The sequence below is a fragment of the Acinonyx jubatus genome, chromosome A1 (genome assembly GCF_027475565.1).
Source record: "Acinonyx jubatus isolate Ajub_Pintada_27869175 chromosome A1, VMU_Ajub_asm_v1.0, whole genome shotgun sequence".
Taxonomy (NCBI): Eukaryota; Metazoa; Chordata; class Mammalia; order Carnivora; family Felidae; genus Acinonyx; species Acinonyx jubatus.
Window position 1 is genome coordinate 148,139,255 of NC_069380.1, and position 24,895 is coordinate 148,164,149.

At 35.0% G+C, this 24,895-nt stretch overlaps 2 protein-coding genes across 4 annotated transcripts in view; one reads left to right on the forward strand and one right to left on the reverse strand.

The window, feature by feature from the left end:
* The window catches only part of RASA1 (RAS p21 protein activator 1), a 107,826-nt gene extending 94,249 nt beyond the window's left edge, over positions 1 to 13,577 (forward strand). Inside the window, exons 18-25 of the mRNA XM_053224697.1 lie at positions 618 to 760; positions 2,176 to 2,291; positions 3,011 to 3,097; positions 5,337 to 5,404; positions 7,181 to 7,269; positions 8,620 to 8,697; positions 11,310 to 11,444; positions 12,512 to 13,577. Of these exons, the coding sequence (XP_053080672.1) occupies positions 618 to 760; positions 2,176 to 2,291; positions 3,011 to 3,097; positions 5,337 to 5,404; positions 7,181 to 7,269; positions 8,620 to 8,697; positions 11,310 to 11,444; positions 12,512 to 12,595 (800 nt within the window). The 3' untranslated portion in view covers positions 12,596 to 13,577. The remainder of the gene's footprint in view (positions 1 to 617; positions 761 to 2,175; positions 2,292 to 3,010; positions 3,098 to 5,336; positions 5,405 to 7,180; positions 7,270 to 8,619; positions 8,698 to 11,309; positions 11,445 to 12,511) is intronic.
* CCNH (cyclin H) overlaps positions 1 to 24,895 on the reverse strand; it is a 78,529-nt gene that overhangs the window by 43,821 nt on the left and 9,813 nt on the right. Inside the window, exons 5-9 of one of the 3 annotated variants that reach the window (XR_008299513.1) lie at positions 24,657 to 24,820; positions 21,655 to 21,725; positions 19,100 to 19,211; positions 16,205 to 16,280; positions 13,991 to 15,667 (exon numbers count right to left, since the gene is read on the reverse strand). Coding sequence is in view for 2 of the 3 variants with exons in the window: in XM_027038737.2 (XP_026894538.1) it covers positions 15,629 to 15,667; positions 16,205 to 16,280; positions 19,100 to 19,211; positions 21,655 to 21,725; positions 24,657 to 24,820 (462 nt within the window). In the remaining variant the exon portion in view is untranslated. Of the gene's footprint in view, positions 1 to 13,990; positions 15,668 to 16,204; positions 16,281 to 19,099; positions 19,212 to 21,654; positions 21,726 to 24,656; positions 24,821 to 24,895 lie in introns of those variants that run through there. The other 2 variants (XM_015076293.3, XM_027038737.2) reach the window with 2 other exon arrangements.

The window sequence follows — 24,895 nt, forward strand, 5'->3', positions numbered from 1 at the left end:
AGTGATGGTCCATATGTTACACTGAGATTGTCATTTTTGGCAGTGTTTGTGTTTTTTAGGTCATCAATAGCCATACTTTAGGCTAATGACTTATACTGGGATTTTGTGGGGGGGGGGGGGTTCATTTTCTGCATTAAAAAAAATGAAAGTATAATTGACATAGAATATCTCCTTAGTTTCAGGTATAAATGATAGAGACTTGGTGTTTTTACACACTACAGAATGATCCAAATGATAGGTCTAGTTGTTTATACCACATAATTATATTCTGATTTGGATATCAACTCAGAGTTTCAAAGCATGGGCTCAGTGGACAGCAAAGCTGAATTCCGATAGGAGTTTTGTCACTCACTGGCTCTTTGGTCTTACAGGTCATAGAATCATTTTAAGCCTTTTTTTTCTCTTCTTATGAATATGGCAGTGTCAACACCTTCTGTTGATGATCTAATGAAGTAGTAAAGTCCTTTGAAGAGTTAAGTTTTAGAAATATAGGTTGTTATAATCAGTACTTCAATGCTGCATACAAATGAGGTGTTTAAAAATGAAGTTAATTTCCAGTCTCGTTCACATTAGTACAGTCCTTTACAAATAATCTTTTAAAATAAATACTTGTGTAGATGAAGCCACTACTCTATTTCGAGCCACAACACTTGCGAGCACCTTGATGGAGCAGTATATGAAAGCCACTGCTACACAGTTTGTTCATCATGCTTTGAAAGACTCAATTTTAAAGATCATGGAAAGCAAGCAGTCTTGCGAGGTAAGAATTTCATGTTTAAGTATTTAAGTAAAGGGTGTATTTTAATAGGTAATGCTTTATAGCTAATTATGTTTTAAGGCAAATATATTAGCTTCTAAAATTATTCATCAGAGCACTTACACATTTTGTGAGACATTTAGAAAAACATTAGACAAAACAGACTTTTTAAAAAAGATGTACTTTGAGATTAAAAATCAGAAATTGCACCAGGAATTAATGAAAGTACTTTCTCATTTCTCCTGCTGTACTAATGATAAAGGATATGCTGCTTTCAGAAAGTGTATATAACATAAATTGAAGTTTTTGCTGGAGACTTAACGTTTTATAACATAGTTAAGGTCTGTGAAACACTTCATAATAACAACTAGGGGTGTCCTTGAAGGCTTTTTGGGGGAAAGAAGTACGATATCCATTCAAAAGCAGATAAAAGCATCCTTTTTAGGATTCATTATTAAGCCTTCAGTGTATATTCATAATAAACCATTAAGATAAAGAATGGAATCTCATATGGCTCTTCTCTCATCTGATTTTCAAGGTAGAAAGAACATCTACAGAAGGAAGATATTAAATACATTTTTTAGATCTGATACCAAGTTAATAAAAGAAGGAATTGCTTTTGATAACGTACACTGGGACCTGTCAGATGTTAATTTTGCACCAAGTTGCCAGTTTTTACTAATTAACATAGAGGGAAGAAATTGATTTAGTGTTGAAAACCTGGGGTAATGACATAGTTGGCCTAACTGAAATGGATACAGAAATGGAGAAAGTCTGAAGAGAGTCTGTGGACACTGGATTCAGGCTAGGGAGTTTAGATGTAGATAAATCTAGTCCATTGTTTTTAGATCAGAGCTCTTAGAGTTCAAGGGGTAATGGAAAAATGTTGAGAAACGTTCATTATTCTGCCTACGGCATTCAGAAAACCCTTTCTATTTTAATCATTTTTTTTCCAAATAAATATAATCAAAATAGATTGTATAATCATTGGTAATCATTCTTCTCATATTCCTGGTATATTTGTGAATACGTGGCCACTAAAGATGGGGTTTTGTCTTCTAGTTGAGAATATATATAGTTTTTAAATAATGTCTAATTCAATTTGTGTGCCTATAAAAATCTATGGTAAAGCATGGTGAATGAATAAAAGAGAACTTTAACACTGGTATTAATCCCAGAACAGCTGAAAAGTGTTGAATAATCACTGCTTATTCTTCAGTTGAGTAATTGGAAATTAATAGTAAATGAGCTCCAAAGAGCAGACTGCCTTAAAATTCCCATTTATACTTACCCCCAAGACTAAAACAGATTGAAAAACGGAAAAACAAAGAACCTTGAAAACAACTATTTGATTGCCTTGATTCATTTGCATTTATCATTGGCAAGATGCATTTATATTGATTTATTCCTTCTCTTAGTTAAGTCCATCAAAGTTAGAAAAAAATGAAGATGTGAACACTAATTTAGCACACCTATTGAACATACTTTCAGAACTTGTGGAGAAAATATTCATGGCTTCAGAAATACTTCCACCGTAAGTGGTGAAATTTATTAATTTGACAAGAAATTGTGTATCTGCATTTTGAAAAATTTGTATTTCTAAAACATGTGTAAGCTTTTCCACTGTCCTGTTTTTTATACTCTGAAAAAGTTAGGGTTTTTCATCTTTATAAGGTAAATTGTGTTTAAGGCAAAAGAGTGACTTGAAGAAACCACTGTGGTGACATATTTACATTAACATAAAAACCTTTTTATATAGGCTACTATGTCTGGTTTCTATGGTAACTTGGTAGTGAATAGACACTTAATAGTCTCAGATTTGAGGGGATCATACATATCTTGGTTAGATATGCACCAGATAATTAGTATCTGCTTAACAGCTCTTAGTGTAAGTGAACTCACTCAGGTAGGAGTGAACTTAAGTCAAAAATCTGTCTTCCTGGCATCTAAACTTAGTATTTCCTCTGTATCCTCATTGCTGTACTTTGTTTCATCTTTTTCATTAATACAGAAATAGTCTAAAAATGGTAAAATTTCTCCCAAAGTTAATGTAAAGAACTAGCTGAACGAATTGATGACAACTTGTTTTCGTTATCCCTTGCTAAATGCGTTGTTACTTGTAGCAGAGTACTTTTGGGGTGGGGGGAAGAAGGCAAGTTGCATTAAAACATGTATTTGGTAAATTAAGCTTTTGGCTGCAGTGAGATCAGCATTTTGCCTCCATGTATTGAGACAATTGTGTTGCTTTGGCAGGACACTGAGATATATTTATGGGTGTTTACAGAAATCTGTCCAGCACAAGTGGCCTACAAATACAACCATGAGAACAAGAGTTGTTAGGTAAGGCTCATCAATTCATTCATTATATCATTATGTACAGCGTGCATGGATAGTCAAGTGGGTAACCATGAAAATTTGAAGACTAACAACTAACAGCATTGAAGACTTTTTTCTCTGATTTGATGTCAGAGTCCTGTTGAATATTTTCTGAGTTCAGAGGCTTTGAAACTATAACTTTACTGTGGGTTTTTTTTTGAAGTTACTAAGACATATTTAGCTACTGTATACGTTTTCTAAAAACCTGAACACTCATAGTTAACTATTTGGGATTTTTTTATGTTATAGAGAGAATGAGTTTAAAAGTTATGTAACCAACAAGACCTATAGCTAACTTTATATAGTACTCTTCATATACACAACACATATCTACATGCATATAGGCATATACACGTATATGCACAGAGAAGAGAAGGGAAGGGGACAGTGGGAGGAGTGGAACAAATTGATGTGGTGCTAAGAAGGAGGAGCAATATTTGACCCTTGAGATACTGTTTGGTTTATAATAGTCTGTGACTCTGGGCTAATCTCCAGTCTAGTTGTGAAGCTGTGTTTCTGTGTGCCTGCTGTGCAGTAATTAGGAGGAACTGCTTTGGCAAGTCACAGAATGTTGCATCTTACACAAAGGGACTTCATTATCATTATTTTAACTTACTTTTCCAATAAGGAAGCAGCTCTAGAAGAGGTTAAAATTGTTTGCTTAAGGTCATGTAGTACTGAGGCAGAACTAAAGGCCAGGCTTCTAAGATCCAGTCAAAATCTCTAAGCTATTATAGGCTTTTGTTAAGTACATCCAGCCTACTGAAGACAACTGGAGATTCAGTGCAAAAGCATCAGAGAATATAGCAGTCTAATAATAAGATATTATGGAGAATATATACTGCCAGTCATTTTATATCCCATTAAAAAAAAGTTAGACAACCACTCAAGACACAAATACTATACAGGTGATTTTGAAAATGTGTGTTAATCCTGCCTCCAGCCTGAGTTTTGTAAAAGAGGTTTTCTACTCTTTCTACAGTTAAAATTTCTCTTGGTTAGTAATGATAGGACATCTGTGTTAAAGAACTGTAGATTCTGTATGTCTTGGCTTTAGTAGTGACTGAGAATTAGAAAATAATTATAAGCATGTTTCAGCACAGTTGTGTATATGATGTAAATTAAAGTTTTTGTAAACTCAGTTTCAAATGAGTATAATTGTTAAGCAAATGCAGCAGGAAATTCTGCTATGTGAATTGTTTGACACTATAGGGTTTTTAAGGGGCACTTATGCCCAAGGTGATGATTTCTGACCCTAGTGTAGGTCCTAGTATCCTTTTTAAAGTTAAATTCCCTCTAAAAATACACAGAAAGTAGACTTGCATACTGAAATTCTTTCATGATTAAATGTTGGTAGGTGAGATTTCAGATTCAAAGACTTAAGTATTAAAATGTTTTCAAGCAAAATTTATGCAAGATTCTTCACAAATTAGTTTAAAAGAGGTAGTTAAAGAGCTGATAATTGTGTATTACAATTGCAATAAGTGCTATCTGAGAAGTAACAACCATTTCTAAGAGTCCAAAAAGAAGTGAACTGTTGTGATGTTGGAAAGTAAATGCTGAGGAGTTGGTTTACCCTCTCTGTAATGGAGAAGGTGAGGTCTTTTTCTTTATCATAAAAGCTTTTCAACATTAAATTGAATACATTTTCACTTACCAGGAAGTCACTTTTCCCTACTACAGTGGGCTCTTATTTTGGTAATTCATTAACAAAATCAGAATAATCAACTTGATTTATAACGACTTTATAGGGCTATTCTATTTAAATAAGTAAAGAAAGAAATGAGAGAATATAAGTTTTAGGACCGTACAGGACTATGTATCTATAAAAAGGTTTATTTGTACTCCTATAGTACTTCAGAAATTCTTAATGTTCCTAATACTACTCCTTCCTCAAAGCAAGTGTAAGATGCACTACTAGCGCGGGATAAATAAAGAGTTGCCAAGACCGTAAATGTTACAGATACAACCTAAATCTTCCCAGAATAAACTGAAAACTCCAAGTTTGGGAAAAGCAACTAGTATAAGAAGCAGAGATACATGTTCTTAGAGTAAGATACTTTAGCTTATTATTTTCTTGAAGCTATGTTTGGGCTTCCTTATATTAATTCATAGTTCATGGTTCTACAAGTATTAAAACTTTTGTTTATTATTTTTATGTAACATATAGTTTTCTAAAAAAGAAAATTTCCCTCCCATTCAGTGGTTTTGTTTTTCTTCGACTTATCTGTCCTGCCATCCTGAATCCACGGATGTTTAATATCATCTCAGGTAATCAGCTTTTGATAAAATTTTAAAATTAAAAAAATTAGAATAAAATTATATCTTTGACATCTGATTTTATTTTTTTACCTTGTATCTCATTTTATCTTTGACATCTGGTTTTTTATTATCAAGTTCTAAAACTTGACATAAACATTCCAAAGTGCCCTTTTCTTCTTCCTTCCTTTTGCTGTTTACCCTCTCTACTTTTACTTACCTTTTCTTTCTATCTAATATCTGAAGCCTGAGGTGGCGTGACTAGACACGTGTCACTCTTTCACCATCCCTACCTGTGTCTGAAACTCACATTATGATGACTTTTTCCAATCTGCAACTTGGCTTTTTCAGGTTGGGAAGAGCTTTCCTTGTGCTTTTAGTCCACACTAGACTCTATCACTACCACTGCAAGTTGTATTTTCAGGTCACATTAAAATGATAGCTACAGGTTCAGTAGTGCTCTGTGAATACTTGTGGCCCTGTAGAGAGGAGAGGTTTTAATTGGCCAGTTTAAACTCCCAACAAAGCAGATTTGGGTTTGCTTATTTCCCGTGTATCTATTATGGAAGGACTTCCAGATGCCGTAGGCTTCTTTGGAAGAAAGGGGAACGGTGATCCCTGTGACTCCAAATGTAATAATGAGCCATTAGGAACAGAAGGAACCTGAACCGTTTTTATTTTGATAATTAGAAGCTCAAAGTTGTATTTAAACATATTTTGGACTAAATCTTAATTTTTACCTTATTATAGTCACCAGATGTCTGTCATTATCTTCTGTTGCTACTCAAATGGTTAAATCTCTGGTTCTATTAAGAATTAGAGTTTAGATTTTGGAGAGACTGGTTTATCTGAATGTTGGCCTCCTAGCCACCAGGCACTACTTATTTATAGTTCAGCTTAAGATTAAAAGTACAATCTAAAATTAGACAAATAGACTTAGCTATACATTTTTACTGTTAAGTAATTATTATGTTTCAGGGATTATATGTAATAGCTACAGTTTTCATTTGTAGCCTACTATGTACATCCTATAGGGAAAGGTCTCCTGACTAATCTTCATAGTTTATTCTATACTATTTTTTTTTTCTGTCCTTAAAATAAAGCAGAAGTCCCAGATGTTATCTTTGTTATTGAGCTTTAAAGTGATTTTGTAGTCACTGGAAGATTGGGAGTAGGGAAGTGCACAGACTGCAAATTGCTAACGTGAGTGGGTTGAAATTAGTTTTGCAAATTGTCATGAAGGGTTTGTGGAATGACCCTTCTTTAGCGATAAAGATAAAGCAGGCTTTGAGGTGTTCTGAAATACCAACCAGTTGAGAACTGCTGAGTCTTGTAGCACCAACCTTTTCACAAACTATAAATATTGATCAGTTTATTTAACTTTACCCCCTTTAACTTGTTTTTTGATTTATACAGGTCATGTAATTCCCAAAAAAGATTGAGCTCTAAATGGAAGAGTGTTAGTATTTTTAACAGTAAATAAATTTTATTTTTAATGTTTATTTGAGAAAGAAACAGAGTACACCAGCAGGGGAGGGGTAGAGAGAGAAGGAGAGAGAAAATCCCAAACAGGCTCTGCACTGTCAGCGCAGAGCCTGACATGAGGCTCGAACCCATGAACCATGAGATCATTCATGACCTGAGCTGAAATCAAGAGTCAGCCGCTTAACCAACCAAGCCACCCAGGGGCCCCCAGTAAAGAAATATTAAAGTGCTAAATTTATAATGCTTTACCTGAAAATGCCTTTGGAGTCAGTGTCATTACCTGTGCCCAATTCTCTCTCATAGATTCCCCGTCTCCTATTGCTGCAAGAACACTGATATTAGTGGCTAAATCTGTGCAGAACTTAGCAAATCTTGTGGAATTTGGAGCTAAGGTAAAACCTTTTGATACTTTAAAATGCCACTTACAAATGAAATTTTGACATAATAAAACCATGAAATATGGACAGTTTAGGTAGATTTTCAATAGTGGCTATTTTATAAAGAAAATCACTAAGTATATTTTTAAACATACCTTAATCCATCTCATTAATTCATAATAAACATTTACTGTAAATAACTCAGACGAGTTTTTAAAACATCCATTTATGATCCCACTTCCTAAGCATTGTTAATATTTAGTGGTGATCATACCGTGGTGCCTGATTTTGTCAGTATTTAACAAACTTCTTGCTGTACAACTATTTTATTATTTTTAATGATTATGTTGTCATGTAGGTGTTAAATACTCCTGTACTCATTATTTAGATGGCTTCCAACTTGTCACTGTTATAAATACTGCTATAACAAGTATCCATACATACTTTCAAAATTGTCCAGTTACTTCCTTTAACTTTGGAGTAAAATTCTTAGGTAGGACTTTTTGTTCTTCAGATCCTTGCCAAAAGTCAGTGACTATTAATTGTTTTTAATTTTTGCTAACCATAATGTTACTTTTACTTTTCATGTCTGTTTCTTTGGAATTGACTAGAGTTCCTTACCATTTGTTATTGATTTTAAAAGAGTTTGTGTTAAGCCTTTTTTGTTTTACAACATAGCACGTTTTTAAACAGGCTTAAGATTTTAGTATGGAGAGCAATTTGTAGTATGGTTTAGCATTTGAATTTATCTGAATCCTGAAGCAGGTTGTGAGTAGTATATATTCCTGTTGCAGCCTTGAGTGCACTGCATTTTAATTATCTGTAGTCTGCTACATTCTAACCTCTGGGTTTGGCTCATGTTTATCTTGGCAGTTGGCAAATAATAGTTTCTCAGTAATTCTATCTGAATTAGTTGACCCTTGACAATAGGTTCAAACTGTACAGGTCCACTTATGGCTATTACAGTACTGTAAATATATTTTAAGATTTTAGTATTTTCTTTAGCTTTATTGTAATAATACAGAAGAGAATATATGTAACGTATGTGTTAACCAACTATGTTATCAGTAAGGCTTCTGGTCAAAACTAGGCTATTAGTCAAGTTTTCGGGAAGTCAGAAGTTATTGGTCATTGCTCAGTGTTTTCTTTTCATCTAGAATTTCTTTCATTAAAAAGATTCCAGTTCCTCAGTTATTTGCTTTTATTAGAAGACAAATTTGTATGGTTAAATTAATTCTTGTAAACATGTATTGCTATTGATGGGCATAATTAGATTGTCAGAATTCTTGCTACATGTATGGTGGTTATCGATCAGTGTTTGTTTTTGATCTATAAATTGTAAGGTTTTTGTTTTTATGTTTTTAGGAGCCCTATATGGAAGGTGTCAATCCATTTATCAAAAGTAACAAACATCGTATGATCATGTTTTTAGATGAACTTGGGGTATGTGTGTAACTTTTGAAGTACTTTAAGACCTATAGTTAATATAGCTGAGAGTTAATGTATTTAAGCAATAGCTTAGATTTTCCATCTGGGAAAAAACAAAACAAAAAGCTGCCTATTTTTGTCTCCTTTCCCAAATTATTTCATTTTAACCATTTGTTCCTACACTAAATGGTTTATGCCAAGTATTCACTATGGCTTTTGTAGTACTTATGTTTATTTCTGTCTTGACGTTCATTATCTTTTAGCTGTTCAATCTCCTTACTGTGATAATCTGTTGTTGTATTTACTTAACTGCTAGTGTATGGCATTTGAAATAAGATCGATGATTCAGATCTGACCAGGTTAAATAAATAGACTGGAATGAGTGTTCTTGAGGCTTTTCCAGAATAAAATACATGGATTTAGTGTTACACTTCACTTAGTGGTACTACCTATGTCTTAATTGGGCCTTTATAAATAAACTGTAATGATAAAACAGGGAATTTATATATTATATATATGTATTTTATGTGTATATATGTAATTGTATACATATAAATTATATACAAATAGTATGTATACATATATACACACAATTTATAAGATCCTGTATTAGTAAAGTTGAATATTCTTGATTGTAGATTTTCAGACATTGAATCAATTAAAAACTAAAATACATTAGTGATCCAGTTCGTATATAAAAAAACAGGTTTATGAAAAAGGTGATCACTTTAGCCAGGTGTATGACATTAGGGAATGCTATGGTAGGAGACTGAGGTACCCATGTCCTGCCTTAAGGTATTCAAATTCAGTTAAAAACACAGCCACACCAGTATGCAATGAAAGCAACCAGCACTGAGTTTGCAACCTCAGGGATAAAAACAAGTGTAAAAAGTTATTTACAGCGTAAGTTTATACTTAGGATAAAATTGAGAAATACAGGGGCCAATGCCAAATGTCCATCTTTCTTATATATGAACTCAGGGAAGTTTTGCAGATACCAGTATTTCTGATTATCAAAAAAACACAGCTGGTCAAGGATTGAAAAAATTGAAAACTGTCAAGGGGCGCCTCGGTAACTTGTCAGTTAAGCATCCAACTTTGGCTCAGGTCATGATCCTGTGGTTTGGGGTTTGAGCCCCACGTCAAGGCTTTGCTGACAGCCTCCTTTGGATTCTCTCTCTGCCCCTCCCCTGCTCACACACACTCTCAAAAAAACAAAAATCAAACTGTCCAGTATTTAATACCAGCTAGCTTTATCTTAAGCTATATTTCTAGTTTTTAGATTCTTGAGATTAATGGTTAGGACTCCATTCATACTCCACAAGTGTCAACATTCCCGCTTCCTCATCATTTTCCTAGTTAGGCCTCAAATTGTGTCCTTTCAAAGTGCTTCAAATTCCCAATACTCTGTCTCCTCACGCTCTTGTATTCCTTTATCACCTGCAAAAATCAAATTCATCTTTCAGCACTCACCTGAAGTATCTCCTTCAGAAGGGCTTTGATGAGCACTAAACCAGATCAACCTTTTGTTCTGCTTCCCAGGAGTCCTCTGCACATCTTTGATATCTCTGTGTTGCTGTGATTCGTTTATGTATCTTCTACAGAGACTGCAAGCTCCCTGAAGGCAAATACTGTAGTTTTGTTTTGTTTTGTTTTTTGGTTTTTTTTAAGAGAGAGAGGGAACAAGAGGGCAGGCAGGGGAGAGGCATAGAGAGAATCCCAAGCAGGCTGTGCACTGCCAGGGCAGAGCCCAATGTGGGGCTTGAACCCACAGACCATGAGATCATGACATGAGATCAAGAGTCAGACACTTAACTGAGTGACCTAGGCACTTACAGTCTTTCATTTCTGTAATCCTTCATTCACTGCATGAATAAATGAATAACTGAGTTAATTAACAAGTATTATCACCATTAGGGAGAGGAGTGGATTTATTCAAAACTACTAGCAGGCTGAGCCCATGTTAAAGTTTGTTCTCAGGCTGAAACTAACATTGATTATTTAGTGCTAATAAAGTACTAAGTTATTTAATGAACGTTACCTGAAGATATCATAATTAACAGTGATCATTTCCACACATAACCAAATGTTTTGGGCATAGTCCACAGATAATTACAGGCCTGACATGTTCTCATCACACTTTCACAGTGTAACTCTTATATATACTGATAAAGTCAAACAAAATATACCGGCTGAATAATGAAGTTTAGTTTGCAAGAACAGAGGCATTTTAAGTTTAGGTTGCATTTAATCCAGATTAGCTGTTACACTGTGTTGTTTTGTCTTTTTGGGGTTTTTTTTGCCTATATACCAGATCAATAAAACCCAGAACTCTTAATAAAGGGGTTTAGGAAACCCATTTATTTAGAATAACAGTACTGTACAATATTCTGCCATTATGTGGTAGAAAACCAGAACCTAGGTTTGATGTGAATGCTGAGGTCACAGATTCTGTGTTTTATCAGAATTAGCACTGAATGTTACATTTCAGTAAGTCCTTAGAACATTAAGAGAAGTTTAAGAGAATATTACGTTAAAAATTCTGTCTACGATAAGCAATTAGGATCTTTTCAGAAGTGACTATAAAGATTTGTGTATGTAAATGCAGTTTTATGATTCTCTTAAAGAATGTACCTGAACTTCCGGACACTACAGAGCATTCTAGAACTGACCTGTCTCGTGATTTAGCAGCACTGCATGAGATTTGTGTGGCCCATTCAGATGAACTGCGAACACTCAGCAATGAACGGGGTGCACAGCAGGTAGGTTTTTGCCAGCCTTCACTAACAGTGATGTTTGATTAACACTTAAGCAGAATGTCAGCATAAAATTGAGAGGGAATTTGCTGAGTTATGATCAAAACTGTTCTCAGTTACATTTTTAAGAATCTGAATCATAACTCCACCAAGATCTTGCCAAAGGAATAGTGGACCCAGGCTAAAATTATGTATGTTTGATACTGCACACTGTGACCTCGGACCCAGGCTAAAATTATGTATGTTTGATACTGCACACTGTGACCTCAAACGATGATGTGTTTCACACACTTCAGTGATTTCTGAAGATGGCAAATGAACAATGAAGTCAATAGTGAGGTGGCGTTTTCTTTGTTTCTCTCACATATGCAGTGCATGGCCAAGTGACTTGCAAGCTCCAGATTCAGAGATTCTGGAGCATGGCGTGGGAAGATGCCATTTCTATTAAGCTCTTCCTGAGTACTGTCACTAGCCTGGCCATTCATTGGGCAGGGACTCTGTAGAAGAGATTAAAACATTGTGTTTGGGGACTCTGAGTTTTCTTCAACCCCAAATCCTCAAGTTTAGATAACACTCTGGCTTATTAAAAGCTTAGGCAGGATGTGTGCCACTGGCCTCCTTACGTGTCCATGGTATGTATACTGTCTTCTCCCTACCTGGTGCAGTTTATTATGGACTGCCTTAAGTTAAAAATAAAATTCTTACTGGACAATTTGACTAAAAAATTTTAGGCCTAGTCCTTTTTCTTCCATAATCTTAAAGTATTCAGTAGGCTGCAAATTGAATGTCCTTCCATCATCTTACATAATAAATGTTTTCTGGAAAGATGTTCTATCCTAGGTAGATAGGAGAATGCCACACAAATGAATTTACTTACTTTAAAAGTGTACAAAAATACTGAGTCAAGGACTGAATAGAAACCTTTATGGTTTCATCTTTTGAGTAGAATGGTTAATAGTTTTTGAATTCTTTTGAATTGATAATGGCTTTTTACAAGTTCAGGTTCCCTCAAATTTGACCAAACTGTTACCTATTTACTAATTATGTTTGTACTGTTCTCTTTGTTTATGTAGCATGTACTGAAAAAGCTCCTGGCCATAACAGAACTGCTTCAACAAAAACAAAACCAGTATACAAAAACTAATGATGTCAGGTAGCAGCCTTCGCCCAAGTGCAGCACGCCCAACACGGTAATTCACGTCAGTATAATGTCTCCTTTGCTCTTGCCAAAAAATAGCACACTTTTCCACATTCCAGTGATGTGTGAGCTATGCAAACAAAATCCAAGATTCTGCTGGTGAGTGCGCCAGCAGCTTTTTGTAAGCTATCTGTGCAGGATATTTGCACTTTTTCCACATACGGAATCAATCTTTACCAACTTCTGAGCCTTGGTGTACAGATCACCTTTCACACAACAAAATGCTATGACTGTATCTTGAACTTGGAAAATGTATTTTCCCTACATCCAATTGCCAAAAAAAGAACTATGAAACCAACTGACAAGAAAAAGGATTCTGTTGACAATTGAGGATAACTGGATCACTGACTGTTCTTTAACTCCTTCCTCATTAGGAATACGACCGTTTGACTGTTCATTGACTATTTGTATTTACAGTTTCCAGAGTTTGCCATTATAATAGGAACAATCTTTGCTGTATACTTTTTTAAAATACTGTGCTATTTCTCTTGCTGGAACTGTTGAAAGAAAATATATAGAATGGATCTATTGCTCATCAGCTTTATTTTTTAAACATACCACTTATTTTGTTGGAATTGTCAAAGACTGTATTTAGATCTCATGATGCTTTCGTTACATGTTTACAACAGTAAATAGTTTGAATTCAATAAATATTATTGGTCGTTGTACTGATCAAGGCATGTTCCCCATTCATCCATTGTATACATTACCAATTTATTTTGTGTTTAAAAACACCTGGAATGCTTTTGTTGAAAGTATTCATTTCCAAACTGATGTTTTTAAATAGTTCTCCATCTTTGAACTTCTGACTACTTGTTCTATCTGCTGCATATTTAGTTTGTATAGTTTTATTTGCTTCTGTATATGTATTTTTGTGAAGTATTCACAAGAGTTAAGTTAAAATAAAACCAAGGGATATCTTGAATAATTGTCTAAATCCAGCTAAGCATTTCATTTCATTATTTTCTTTCTCCTTCAGGGGCAGTTCAAATTTAGTACCAGAGCAAGGCCTAGTAAGAAAAAGACAAGTAACAATTCCTTCCCTCCTTCGATGGTGTAGGAGGGGGAAGGCACACAAAAAGTAGTACATGGCAGAAAAGCCTTCTGTGGAGGCAGGTGAGCAGTGGTGTTCAACAGCCCTGTGCTTTCTCTTGGTGTCAATTTCATTACTTTACTTTTCCATCACTCCTGCTTTACGGGAGTATCCCACTTGGGTTACAGAATGAAGGATAGACCAGAAGGGACATGGAGCAAAGAGGTCCAAATTCTAGCACTAGGCAATCGCGTTCTCCACCACTGATCACATTTTAATGCCACGTTTATCTTTTAAGCTGGAATAGGAAACGTCATTTACCTTTGTAGGGTGGAACTTGCAGTAACTAGTTGGGTCAATCATGAAATAAAGCCTCTAAAACTTTTAAAATGGGGCTGGGTAGGAGACTTTGCAGAGATAAATGTGGACTTTGCTCAGATGCCAAAGCTTACTGACCTAAAAGACAAACAAGGTAAATTACCAACACTCCGCAGTGCTGTCTAGAGGCTAGCAGCACTGCTACATAACTTGGAATGCACTGGAAAATGGTCAACTTAAGCTTCTTCTATTCGACTTTTATAAAATCACACTTAATGAACTTCATTCCTCATTCTAAAGTGAGAAGGAACTAAAAATAAAAAACCTAAAATATAAAAAATTATTAGAAGAATATGCATATAGTAAATACTGTCCTCAAATACTGAGATGTAATTAAAATATACTCTAAATGGAAGGTGCAGCCTGGGATGCACAGACATTGAGAAAAGCTGTGTATCCATAACATTCAGATTCACGGGCTGAGTTTTGCCGAATTCCTTCAACCAGTATTCCAGAAAAAATTCGACATCCATAATTTGGTTCCAAATTATGAATAAAACAATAGTAAAATCACAGTTAAATACCTGAATACTATTTCTATCCAACATTTATTAACACTTAATATAGGCAGCCACTATTCCAATTAATCCTAGGAAACATAGGTGATTATTTTCCCCATTTGCACCTTAGGAAATTGGCACAGAGGTCTGTGGAGTTACATTTAATATCAACTCCCTTCAATTCGAATTAAACTTCTTAAACATCTTTAATTTGAAAAATTCTTAGTAACTGTAACACCTATCTACTGGTTAATAGCAACTTAATATTTTTATCGAGATAACTATTCAAGACTGCATATTTACCAGGATGCCTGGGTGGCTTCCAATTGGTTACACGTCCCAACTTCGGCTTGCATCACGATCTTGCAGTTCATGAAGTTCAAGCCCTGCGTCAGGCTCTGTGCTGACAGCTCAAAGCTTGGATTCTGTGTCGCCCTCTCTTTCTGCCCCTCCCCTGCTCTGTCTCTCGTTCAAAAATAAACATTAAAAAAATGTTAAAAAAAAATAAAAGACTGCATATTTACTTGATTTCTCTTTTAGAAACCTATTTGGTAATGTTTTCAGATAACTGAGGAAAACAAATACTGACTACCACTTGACAGCTGAAGCGCATTTTGTAGTTCAGTAGTAACCTACAAAAAGTTAAGTAGATCACAGTGACATTTGAGAAACCATTTATATAAAGGCTTGTAGAGAGTGAAAAACATTCCCTAGCACATTTAAAGCAGACTACTCGGTTTTTTTAACTTTTGTGCTTTTCCTTAAAAAATAGGTTTGCATATTGTAATTTGTTTTAAACAATACAGGCAAATAAATTACAGCTTTCACTACTATAGAAAGATTAATTTGATACTAGTCATGATGGGGCAAGACTATCTAAACCAGGTGCTATTCTGGCCCCTTTGAAAAGGTTTTATTTCACATAAAGCTATCCTGAAAGGGAAGAAAATTTAACTAACAAAAATAGAAAATTTACTATCTTTAATGCTTTCACATCATTTCATTTTTAAATAAACTTAAATGCCAGATAGGTTTCATCCTTCTGTTGATTAGTTAGCATTGAAAAGTCAATTTCAAATGGTTAGAGAGAATCAACCAGGTCATCGTCAGTCCATTCTTCCTAAGAAGGAAAGAAAATGTAGTAAGAATAACATTACACTGAAGCATAACATTAATGTTCCTTGCCTCCTTTTAAGAAAATGTTCTACTTTTACTCTGCTGATTATAGGAAGGTAAATCAACCAGGAAACTTTGTGGTAGTTCAATCTTAGAATAATATGGCTTGGTCTTACCAGACTACACCAATGACGAGTAAAGGTTACAACTGTGACCTTTTGCCTCCTATTAATCTATATCTAACTTATAAGGTACATTTTTTTTAAAAAAAGAATAAGAGAAGAATCCTGGGAGAGTCAAATAGCAAAAATTTAGCATGTTCTATTTCTGCTGCCTTCCATAATCACAGGAAGAATTCGTCAAGTAACAATCATACTGCTTCACAATAGGCTAATAAGAGAATGTACATAAAGAAGGGTGCAAGAAAATGAAAATGAAGGCTTTCAAAGCCCACACCTCTCTAATACTCATGTTCTGGAATGATAAAATCTTAACAGTATGGTCAGACCAAATTATACAACAAAAGTAACTTAAAATTTACCTTTGGACAACATACCTCCTCATGTTTGGGTTTCTTTGAGACATAATCATCATCTTCATAGCCTTTCCTCTTCTTCCTATGATTGAGCAACCATCAGTAAGCAATCGAATACTGGTAACAAAAACTACAAAATAAACTAGCAAGGCTGGTAAATGGTATGTATGTATCTGCTGAAAAACAAAGCCTGCATAAATGGAAAGAGATGAACTACGACGGATAGGAAGACAGTATCTTTCAAATTAATCTTTACATTCAATGCAATTCTAACTAAAGTCCTAATAAAGCTTTTCCTGGAACCTTTCAAGTATAACTCTGATGTGTGAAAGACTGCAAAAATAGCCAAAGAATCTGAAAGAACAGTGTGGGGCCCTTGTCCCAGTTATCATCAGAACACTATATATAAGAGATATGGTAACTTAAAGTATGGGATTAGCAAGATTTAAATAGATCAACAATCAGAGCAGACAAGCAAAAAAAACAACTATACATAGGAACTTAATATACAATGAATATTTAACTGAGAAAAATTATGAATTTTTTAAAAAGTGACTAGCATAACATTACTGATTTTAAAAAATGAGTATTAAGATTTCTACCTCAGAACGTTCACGAATAATTCTAAATAGTTTTGACAGCTAAACAAAAAGCAAAATGTAGATTAACTTAGGGTAGGAAAAGGTTTTGAGATATAAAGGTGTAAAATAACACAAAGTAAAACAGAAGAAATCACAAGGTGAAACAGAAGAAAACAGGTGTAAGATATATTTGAAAAGTATATAAAATATAAAAAGAGCTACAAATCAAGAAGATAACACCAGAAAACCACTCAAAGGTTATAAGCAAGCAATACAGAAGTAGAAATATAAATGTTGAACACAGAAACATCAATGCCTCACAGTAATACAGGTAATGCAAATTAAAATACCAATGTGATCACTTTTTTCACCCAGACTGATAAAAGTTAAAGATTCATACTATTAAATGTACAATATGTATGAAAACAGTAATGAAGAGAAAAAAACAAACTTCCTCATACACACATGCAGAGAAAATGATGGCAAAGGTAAACCACCTAGAAATTACCCCTGAGGTCACAAGTGGATTTGGGTTTTGATCTAACAGAACTTTCGTTTACCTGAATCGGCAGACTTTAATAATGACAATGTAGTTATTACTTGTGTAATGGAAAAAAGATAAAGGAGTTTATAAAGAAAACAAATATTTTATCCTAACGTAATGCCTGTTAAGTGTGGTCCACGGACCAGTGCTGGTCAATCCAGGAACCATTTCCACTATGCAAGAAGATTAAGTACAGAAACTGAGTGTGTGTTCAGAAACTTTTACAGTAATTTTGTTGATTTTATGTCAGCTGAATCTAATAAAATTTAGGCTTATATTTTGTCTATTTCATTTTTCTAGTAATTTATTGCTTGCATTTTATAATGTAAGCAATATATTTGCTTGCATTTTTAAAAGCACCTCTCAAGTACTCATGGATATGCAGAATTTGCTTGACATAGTGTAAAGCAGATAGTAACTTGGGAGTAAGAGGTAGTACTCTGGCAATTCAGAATTTTGGCTTACGGGCCGGGCCATTCAGTTACCTAGCTAGAAGGGTAGATTAATAGTTCAGTGGTCTAATCCAGAGGGTGGTAAATTTTTCTTTAAATGGCCAAAAAGTAAATATTTTACACCCTGTAGGTCATACAGTCCATTTTTGTCACAACTAACCGACTCCAGCAGTAGTGTGAAAACAGCCACAGACAGCATGCAAATTAACGGGTATGTCTCTGGTCCAAGACCAGTCTTTCTAAAAACAGGTAGTAGTTCACATTTGGCCTGTGGGCCAGAGTTTGCCAGCCCCTTCAAAATCTATGTGGAAAGAAGATGATCAGTGCTGTAATAATTTTACTTACCAAAGTCAACATACATTTCTTTACTTCTCTGTAACCTCTCTTTCATTCCTATGAGTTACCACTGAAACCCAGGAGTGAAATCTACCAATTTTAAGTCCTATGCTAAGCCATGCTTTGCAATTATAGTTATGAATATAATAAAGTAGACCCATATTTGGCATGCTTCATAAATCTCCTACTACCACTGTGTACTTACACAGTTTGACTCGTGTGTACCTGGATCTGAAGGCCATGGAACACTGTTCTGTTTTCTCATTATCCAATCGAGTATATTTACCAACTATAGAGATAACATCTTAGATGCATCCTTAGCTATAAGATGCCAGGGCTCATTCCCACTAAATACTAACAAGTAAGGTAGAACCTTTGAATCAGAATGCATTCCACAGAAAATAGAAAATAGTTTTTCCATTCTTATTATGTGTCTGGATGCCCAACTGTTCAAACTCCTGAAAGATTAGGTTTCAGTGGATCCTTCAATTTGCAAAGCATCAAGAACCTGAATTCTCTAGCTGCCACACTTAGCCTACAAATCGGTAAGATACCTTACAGGTCTTCCTTAAGTATAAAGTTTACCACTGAAAGAAAATAAGCCAACTTTCCCTACTCTACCTAATAGAAACCTGGAACAGTATACTTGTTCCCTCAGACAAGGTATCAATCAGACCTGCCAAGAACCCAAAGATTAAAAGAGCAAGAAGAGGTTCAAAGACTCCTGAGAAAGACTCTAGAGACCCCACAAGGAGTAAAAGAACGGGACAGGGCCTGCAAGCCAAAGAACACATTAGTCATAGCAGGAGAACTGTATTACGAAAACCAGACCATTACCTCGTGTTTATCCTGTTAGAAATGTCCACTCAATTAAAAAAATCCAACTTAAGGAGTAAGTCATTTTTCCCCGCGAAAGCAGTTACCAGTTAAATGACTTATTTTAAGGATGAGCTAGACTTGACAATTGTCGAATAACACATCTACTTACGTAATTATGTTAAGGGCAAGCTCAGCAGAGTGACATCTCTCTAACTTCTGTTTCAGAACAGCAACTTCTTCAGATCTGGGTGGTTCATATTTTTTTACCAAGTTTCTCATACCTAAGTGGATAAAAAGATTTATAACAGATAATAAAAAGTCTTTTCCCATAAGGGAGCGGAGTACTGTCCCACCTTATAATGGGAATAACAAAACTCTTGAAACGTGATTATTATTATTATCAGGATTTGCATTGCTCTGCATTAAAATCCAATGAACACCACACTTCACTCAAGTAATTAGAGCTGTCTGCTGGTTAGCCCACATCACATACAGCACAAAAATAACCATGTTCTACATTCTAGCCAGTTTTTTTCCAAATCCCACCATGGTCACTTTCTGCTCAGGTTTAAAGCTTTATAAATCCCATGAGTTAGTGAACATGCTTTGTTTCCTGCCACCAACTGTATTTATAACATTCTGTCCTACAGATGGTGGTCCATAGGTTATACTTCTTATTTACAAAGGAAATCACTATTAGATGACATGTAATTAAGGGAGGATGCTTAGTAAAATGTGTCACTGGTCCTTCACTTCAACAACATGCAGATCCTATACAATAAAGCATCGCCAAGAAAACAAAAATGTTCTCTTCAGGCTAAAAGCAAACTACTTTGTCAGTGACTTAATAATTGCAGAACGATCCTCTACCCTGGTCTGTTAATATTATTCAACTATAATAAACCTAAGAATATAAACCTCAAGATTTTTCAGGGGACTGATGAGAGATCCAGGGCTTATTACTAGCTGGCCACATGCTCAAATAGGGAGAGCTACTGGCTTATTTCATACTGCAAAGAATGGAGTGTTTTCAACTGAATACTGATGACTCCGTACCCTGAGGACAGTATCTTTGTTCCAAAAACTTATGAATAAGATACCTTAATTATCGTTAAAGCTCTGAATGTTTTGTCAAGAGCTATCCTTCCTTCATGTTAAAATAGTGGAGTAAATTAAAGATCCTTGAGAAGAAATCAGTAATCAATTGTCAGTGTACAAGGAGCACTGTGGGTTATCTTTAAGGCCCATTTTACCCACTAAATTCCATGATCCTAATGAAGATCTCTAGCCACATCACAATTAGCTTTGGAAGTGAACCCTCTAGTGGTGTAACTGAAGACATACAGTTTTATGATTCATAAATCACAAATCCATCATTCTCAAAGAGGAAAAGAAGCCCTCAATTTCAAGGAGAGAATCAAGGAATGATATTTACATGCTCTGAAGCATCTTAACTTTTAAAACATAAACAATATAAAAAGTACACCCATTTACCCATTTCTGCAATAGCGATCTTTATGCTATTTTATTGGTTTATTATTTCAACTGCATATTTAATTAGCAAGGACAAATACCACAAAAAATTTGGGGGACAAATACAACAGACTGAATCCTAGAGCTTAGTGGCCATGAGCATTCAGTGCGACATGGGCAAGAAGGAAGGACAGGGCTGGCTGATCTCTACTCAACCTTAAGACAGGGTTTCTCAACAATGGCACTCAGCAGTGTCAGTTTGGGCTAGAAAATTCTCTGTCATGAGGGGCAAGATTTGTTTCCCAAGTCTGCTATTCTCTCACAGTTCTGAAGCCCAGAAGTCTGAAATCAGTTTCAATGGGCCAAAATCAAAATGTCAGCTGAGCCAGGCTCCCTCTGGAGGCTCCAGGGGAAAATCCAGCTTCTGGTGGCTGCCAGCACCCCTTGGCTTGTGGCCATATCACTCCTGATTTTCAAGGCTGCCATCTCTGTGCTCTATCTTCACAATGGCTTCTCTGTCAAACGTCCATTCCTCTGCCTTTCTCTAACTAACAAAGACTCCTGTGATGCATTTATGCCCTACCTGGATATCCAAGATAATGTCCCCATCTCAAGATCCTTAACTTTAATACATCTGCAGAGACTTTATAACAACATTCACAGGTTCCAGGGATTCAGACATGGGTGTCTTTGGGGAGCCACTTTTCAGCCTAGTGAGACTATGCTGAATTACAAGACATCTAGCAGCATTCTTACTTCTACCAAATAGATGCTGGTAGCAGCCACCACCACGCCAAGAGTTCTGACACCAAAAGTGTCCCAGATAATGCAAAAATCACACCCATGGCTTCTGTAACACCAACGTGACTAGCAAATGACATGTATAAACTAGTTAGAGCTGATTACAAAACAGAACACCAAATTTAAGTATTATCTTTGATTTGGTTCCATTTAGATCTTTTTCTGTGCCTACCACATATCTGTGCACACTTGAAAAGGTCTGTTTTGAGTCTTAACCCTCTCTGAATCTTATATTTTCACTCTATTAAGTCTATATGTGTGAAAAGTACTTCCTTTAGGGTACCTTCTATTTGTTCTCCACCAATGTATCCTTCATGCCTCCATGATATATTAATTCAATGAAAGTAAATCTAAACAATAATCTATGTCTCAAGTTAAATATCAAGATAATATTTATTTAGAAAGCAACTTTGTAACAGAAGAACATTTTATAAAAGTTGTTTCACTTACTTTTCATTATATCTAGTAACTGTGACAAGCAAGTTCTGTTCTCTTTCAACATCAGACTTTCTGATAAATAACTAGTAAAGAACAGAAAAAAAGTTTTAATCTATTGAACACATACAGCATCTTGAGTAATATGGCATCATAAATTAGTTTCCTCCACATTCATTTCATCAAGGTCAATTTTAAAATTTACTTTAAAAGTATTAAATAACAAAACTTTGAACACAGAACTATAATCTATAACTATTAGTCTTAAGAATTTAATACCACTCAGTTTAAAGGGTGTTTAATGTTAAGACTAATTTGTCTAAATTTTGTAATATATATGCTTTCAGAGAAAAAATGATATGCAAATAACATTAAAAGTATCGATTATCACTACGGTTAAGTGCTCAATATACAAACCCTATGAATCTAACTTCGTTTGACAGGTGACCAATCTGAGTCAGAGGCACAGACAGGTCATGACTTTGTAACTTGCCCAAAGTTACAAAGATAGGAAGAAGGAGAGCTGGAGCCTGGCACTAGGAAGGCTTCTCTCTCCCCTTAGTATCAAGTGAACTCTCTTGGTACTAACAGGTATTCAAACCAGTTAAGAATATCAACTTATGCTTTACAAATCTTTTGTATCATATCTGCAAAGAGTCCAAATCAAAAGTGTTAATACTTTTCTATAAGTGGATGTAAAGCCCAATTACCTTTCTCAGAACCAATGACAGCAGCATGAAAATACAATGTCTACATTCAAATATTTAGTTATTCTGAGCTTGATCTATAATTGATAAAAGCCCAAGTGAACAGATTCTCGAGGTGTAAGTAATCTTTCAAACACAAGTGCAAAATAATTATTAATTCCTCTGAAAAATAGTGAAATGAATAAATGGTGAAATACAATTACAACAAAAGAAAGACAATTAAGAAATTTTGTTGCTATCTTTTAAACTATACAGATTATTTACAGGTTATTATGTAAGTCTGACAACTAAGATTGATATTACAACTTCATCATCTATGATGGGAATTAATTTTAGATATAAAAATGCATTTCTGGTTATCAGTAATACTACCAGTTTTTTCCTTTTCCTTTTCTCCCTAAAACCCCTCATACTTTTGGCATCTTCATTTGTTTGGTTTCATTCTTCCTTTCCTTTCCACCCCTTAATCATAAGGGTGATACATTTGGTTCTATGAGATAGCTGACCAGACGATTTGCTTCTATGAAGCTTTAAATTAGCAACTCGATCTCAATCCTGAATTAGAATTTTAGTATTTTGATGAAAAAAAATTCAGTAAAAGAAGAAAACTCAGAACTAACAAGAGAACATCCTAGGAGTAATAATCTAAAGCATCATCCAGAATATAACAGCACAAGGGCTTTCCCTTTTTGAAACCAGCAATAAATGTAAAGGCAACTCCAACATATCCCCAAAGTTTGCAAAATAAATGAGAACTTAAAAGTGATTTGAAAATATTTTCTCAAAGTAAAAAAAAAAAAAAAAAAAAAATGCCCACATGTTTATATTCCCTGGGAAATTCAAAAGTGTATTTAATTTACAAAGAGCCCAAATTACCATAATTTCAGTTTTGGCTATCTGAAATTATAACTACACTTTCAAGGTGACATAAACTCTCATTTGGACTTTAGGATGCTTCATGCCTCTTCATCTACTTGAGGAAAAACAGAAAAATCTCACCATTGGAGAATCTGCATATACACTGCATAAGATACGATGCTTAAACAAATTAATCAAACATTTGGTTAGCGGAATTGTGGAAAAGAGGCTTTCTCCTCTTCGAGGCTGGAAGCTCCACACCTAATCTCCAAAGACATCAATTATCTGTGGCTGTCTTTCCTAACAAGAACAAGGATTTAGAGCTTTGTTCATGTTAACAGCACAGTGCATAGTATATAGGAGGCGCTCAGAAAAAGTTTTGCTTAAATAAGTGGAGGTATAGATTACTTTGGGATTAAATGTTTAGATTTATGCACATTTGGTGAGCTGTGTTTGTGGAGAAGAGGCTTAACAAAAACCTAAGCCCACAATCCCTTATCTTGGATTTGTTTTGAAATACATAAACTGTTCATGTTTTGGAAAGGGAACCTGGTGAATACTCCATGAAATGTGCAACAGTCCAGTGATGTCTGTGGAAGGATACCTGTTATCCATGACACTCGTATTTGTGTAAGGAAACATATACATACTCCCATTAAGTTGAATAAAGATGAAATCACATCTATTCATGTCTGCTGCCACCATTCTCAACAGATTTTGAAATTATGGATGAGGGGCTTATAAACGTGTAGAACAGTTTACGTTCAGAAAGTCTGATCATCTTTCCTCCTCAGCTTTTTCCAGGAATAAAATCAGGCAGAACTTTAAAGGCCACAGAGAAATTATTATAAAAATTTACAAAGTCTAATTTGCTACTAGCCTGTGCTTAAGTTACAAATCAATATGACAATAATGCTTAATTAATCTGTGCATAAGACTTTGTTGTAAAGAATCAAGTAAACTTAATTCAGGGAAAGTGCTTATCGCAAAGCCGAGTTCACAATGGGCATTTATGTATCAGCTATCTATAGCTCAAGTGCAATTCACTCGGACATTCCCTCAAGTATTATTCATTCCCCAGTTCTTTCCTGAATTCCACATGCCACACACGCTCCACAGCAGGAGATAAATGATAAACCAAGGCAGATTATTTGCTGTGTACATGCTGCTTACCAGTTTACAAAACTTGTCCTATACTGAGAGCTAAGCTTTCAAGGATCACCGGATCTACTACTTTAGTCATAAAATGGATCCTCTCAGCTCTAAGATACTCAATCTTTAAAGATTTCCTGAAAAGGTGATTTCAATTCCATTCTCAGTTGCCTTCACCAACCCTCCCAACCATAGTAGATATAAAGGACTACAGTCACAAAGTGAATTAATTTCACTTAAAAACTCAGTCTCCAAGGAAGGAATAAACTGACTCAGCAAAGTTAAAACACAGATCAGTACCTTTCCATAGTAATTCCTGCTCGAGATGCACTAGATAAAATGGCAGTCAGGGCAATTTGGGAAGGTGTGTATAAAAGGTAAGCATCTGTTAATGCAATTCTATTAAGAAAGTCATCGGCTGTTTTCCTCAACATCTCTGGATTCTCCATCATGGGGTAGCGAGTCTAGAAAGGAAGTTTGTAAATATTATCACCTCTGAGATTTAATGCACTAATAACAGTTCAAAAATATTTATATTA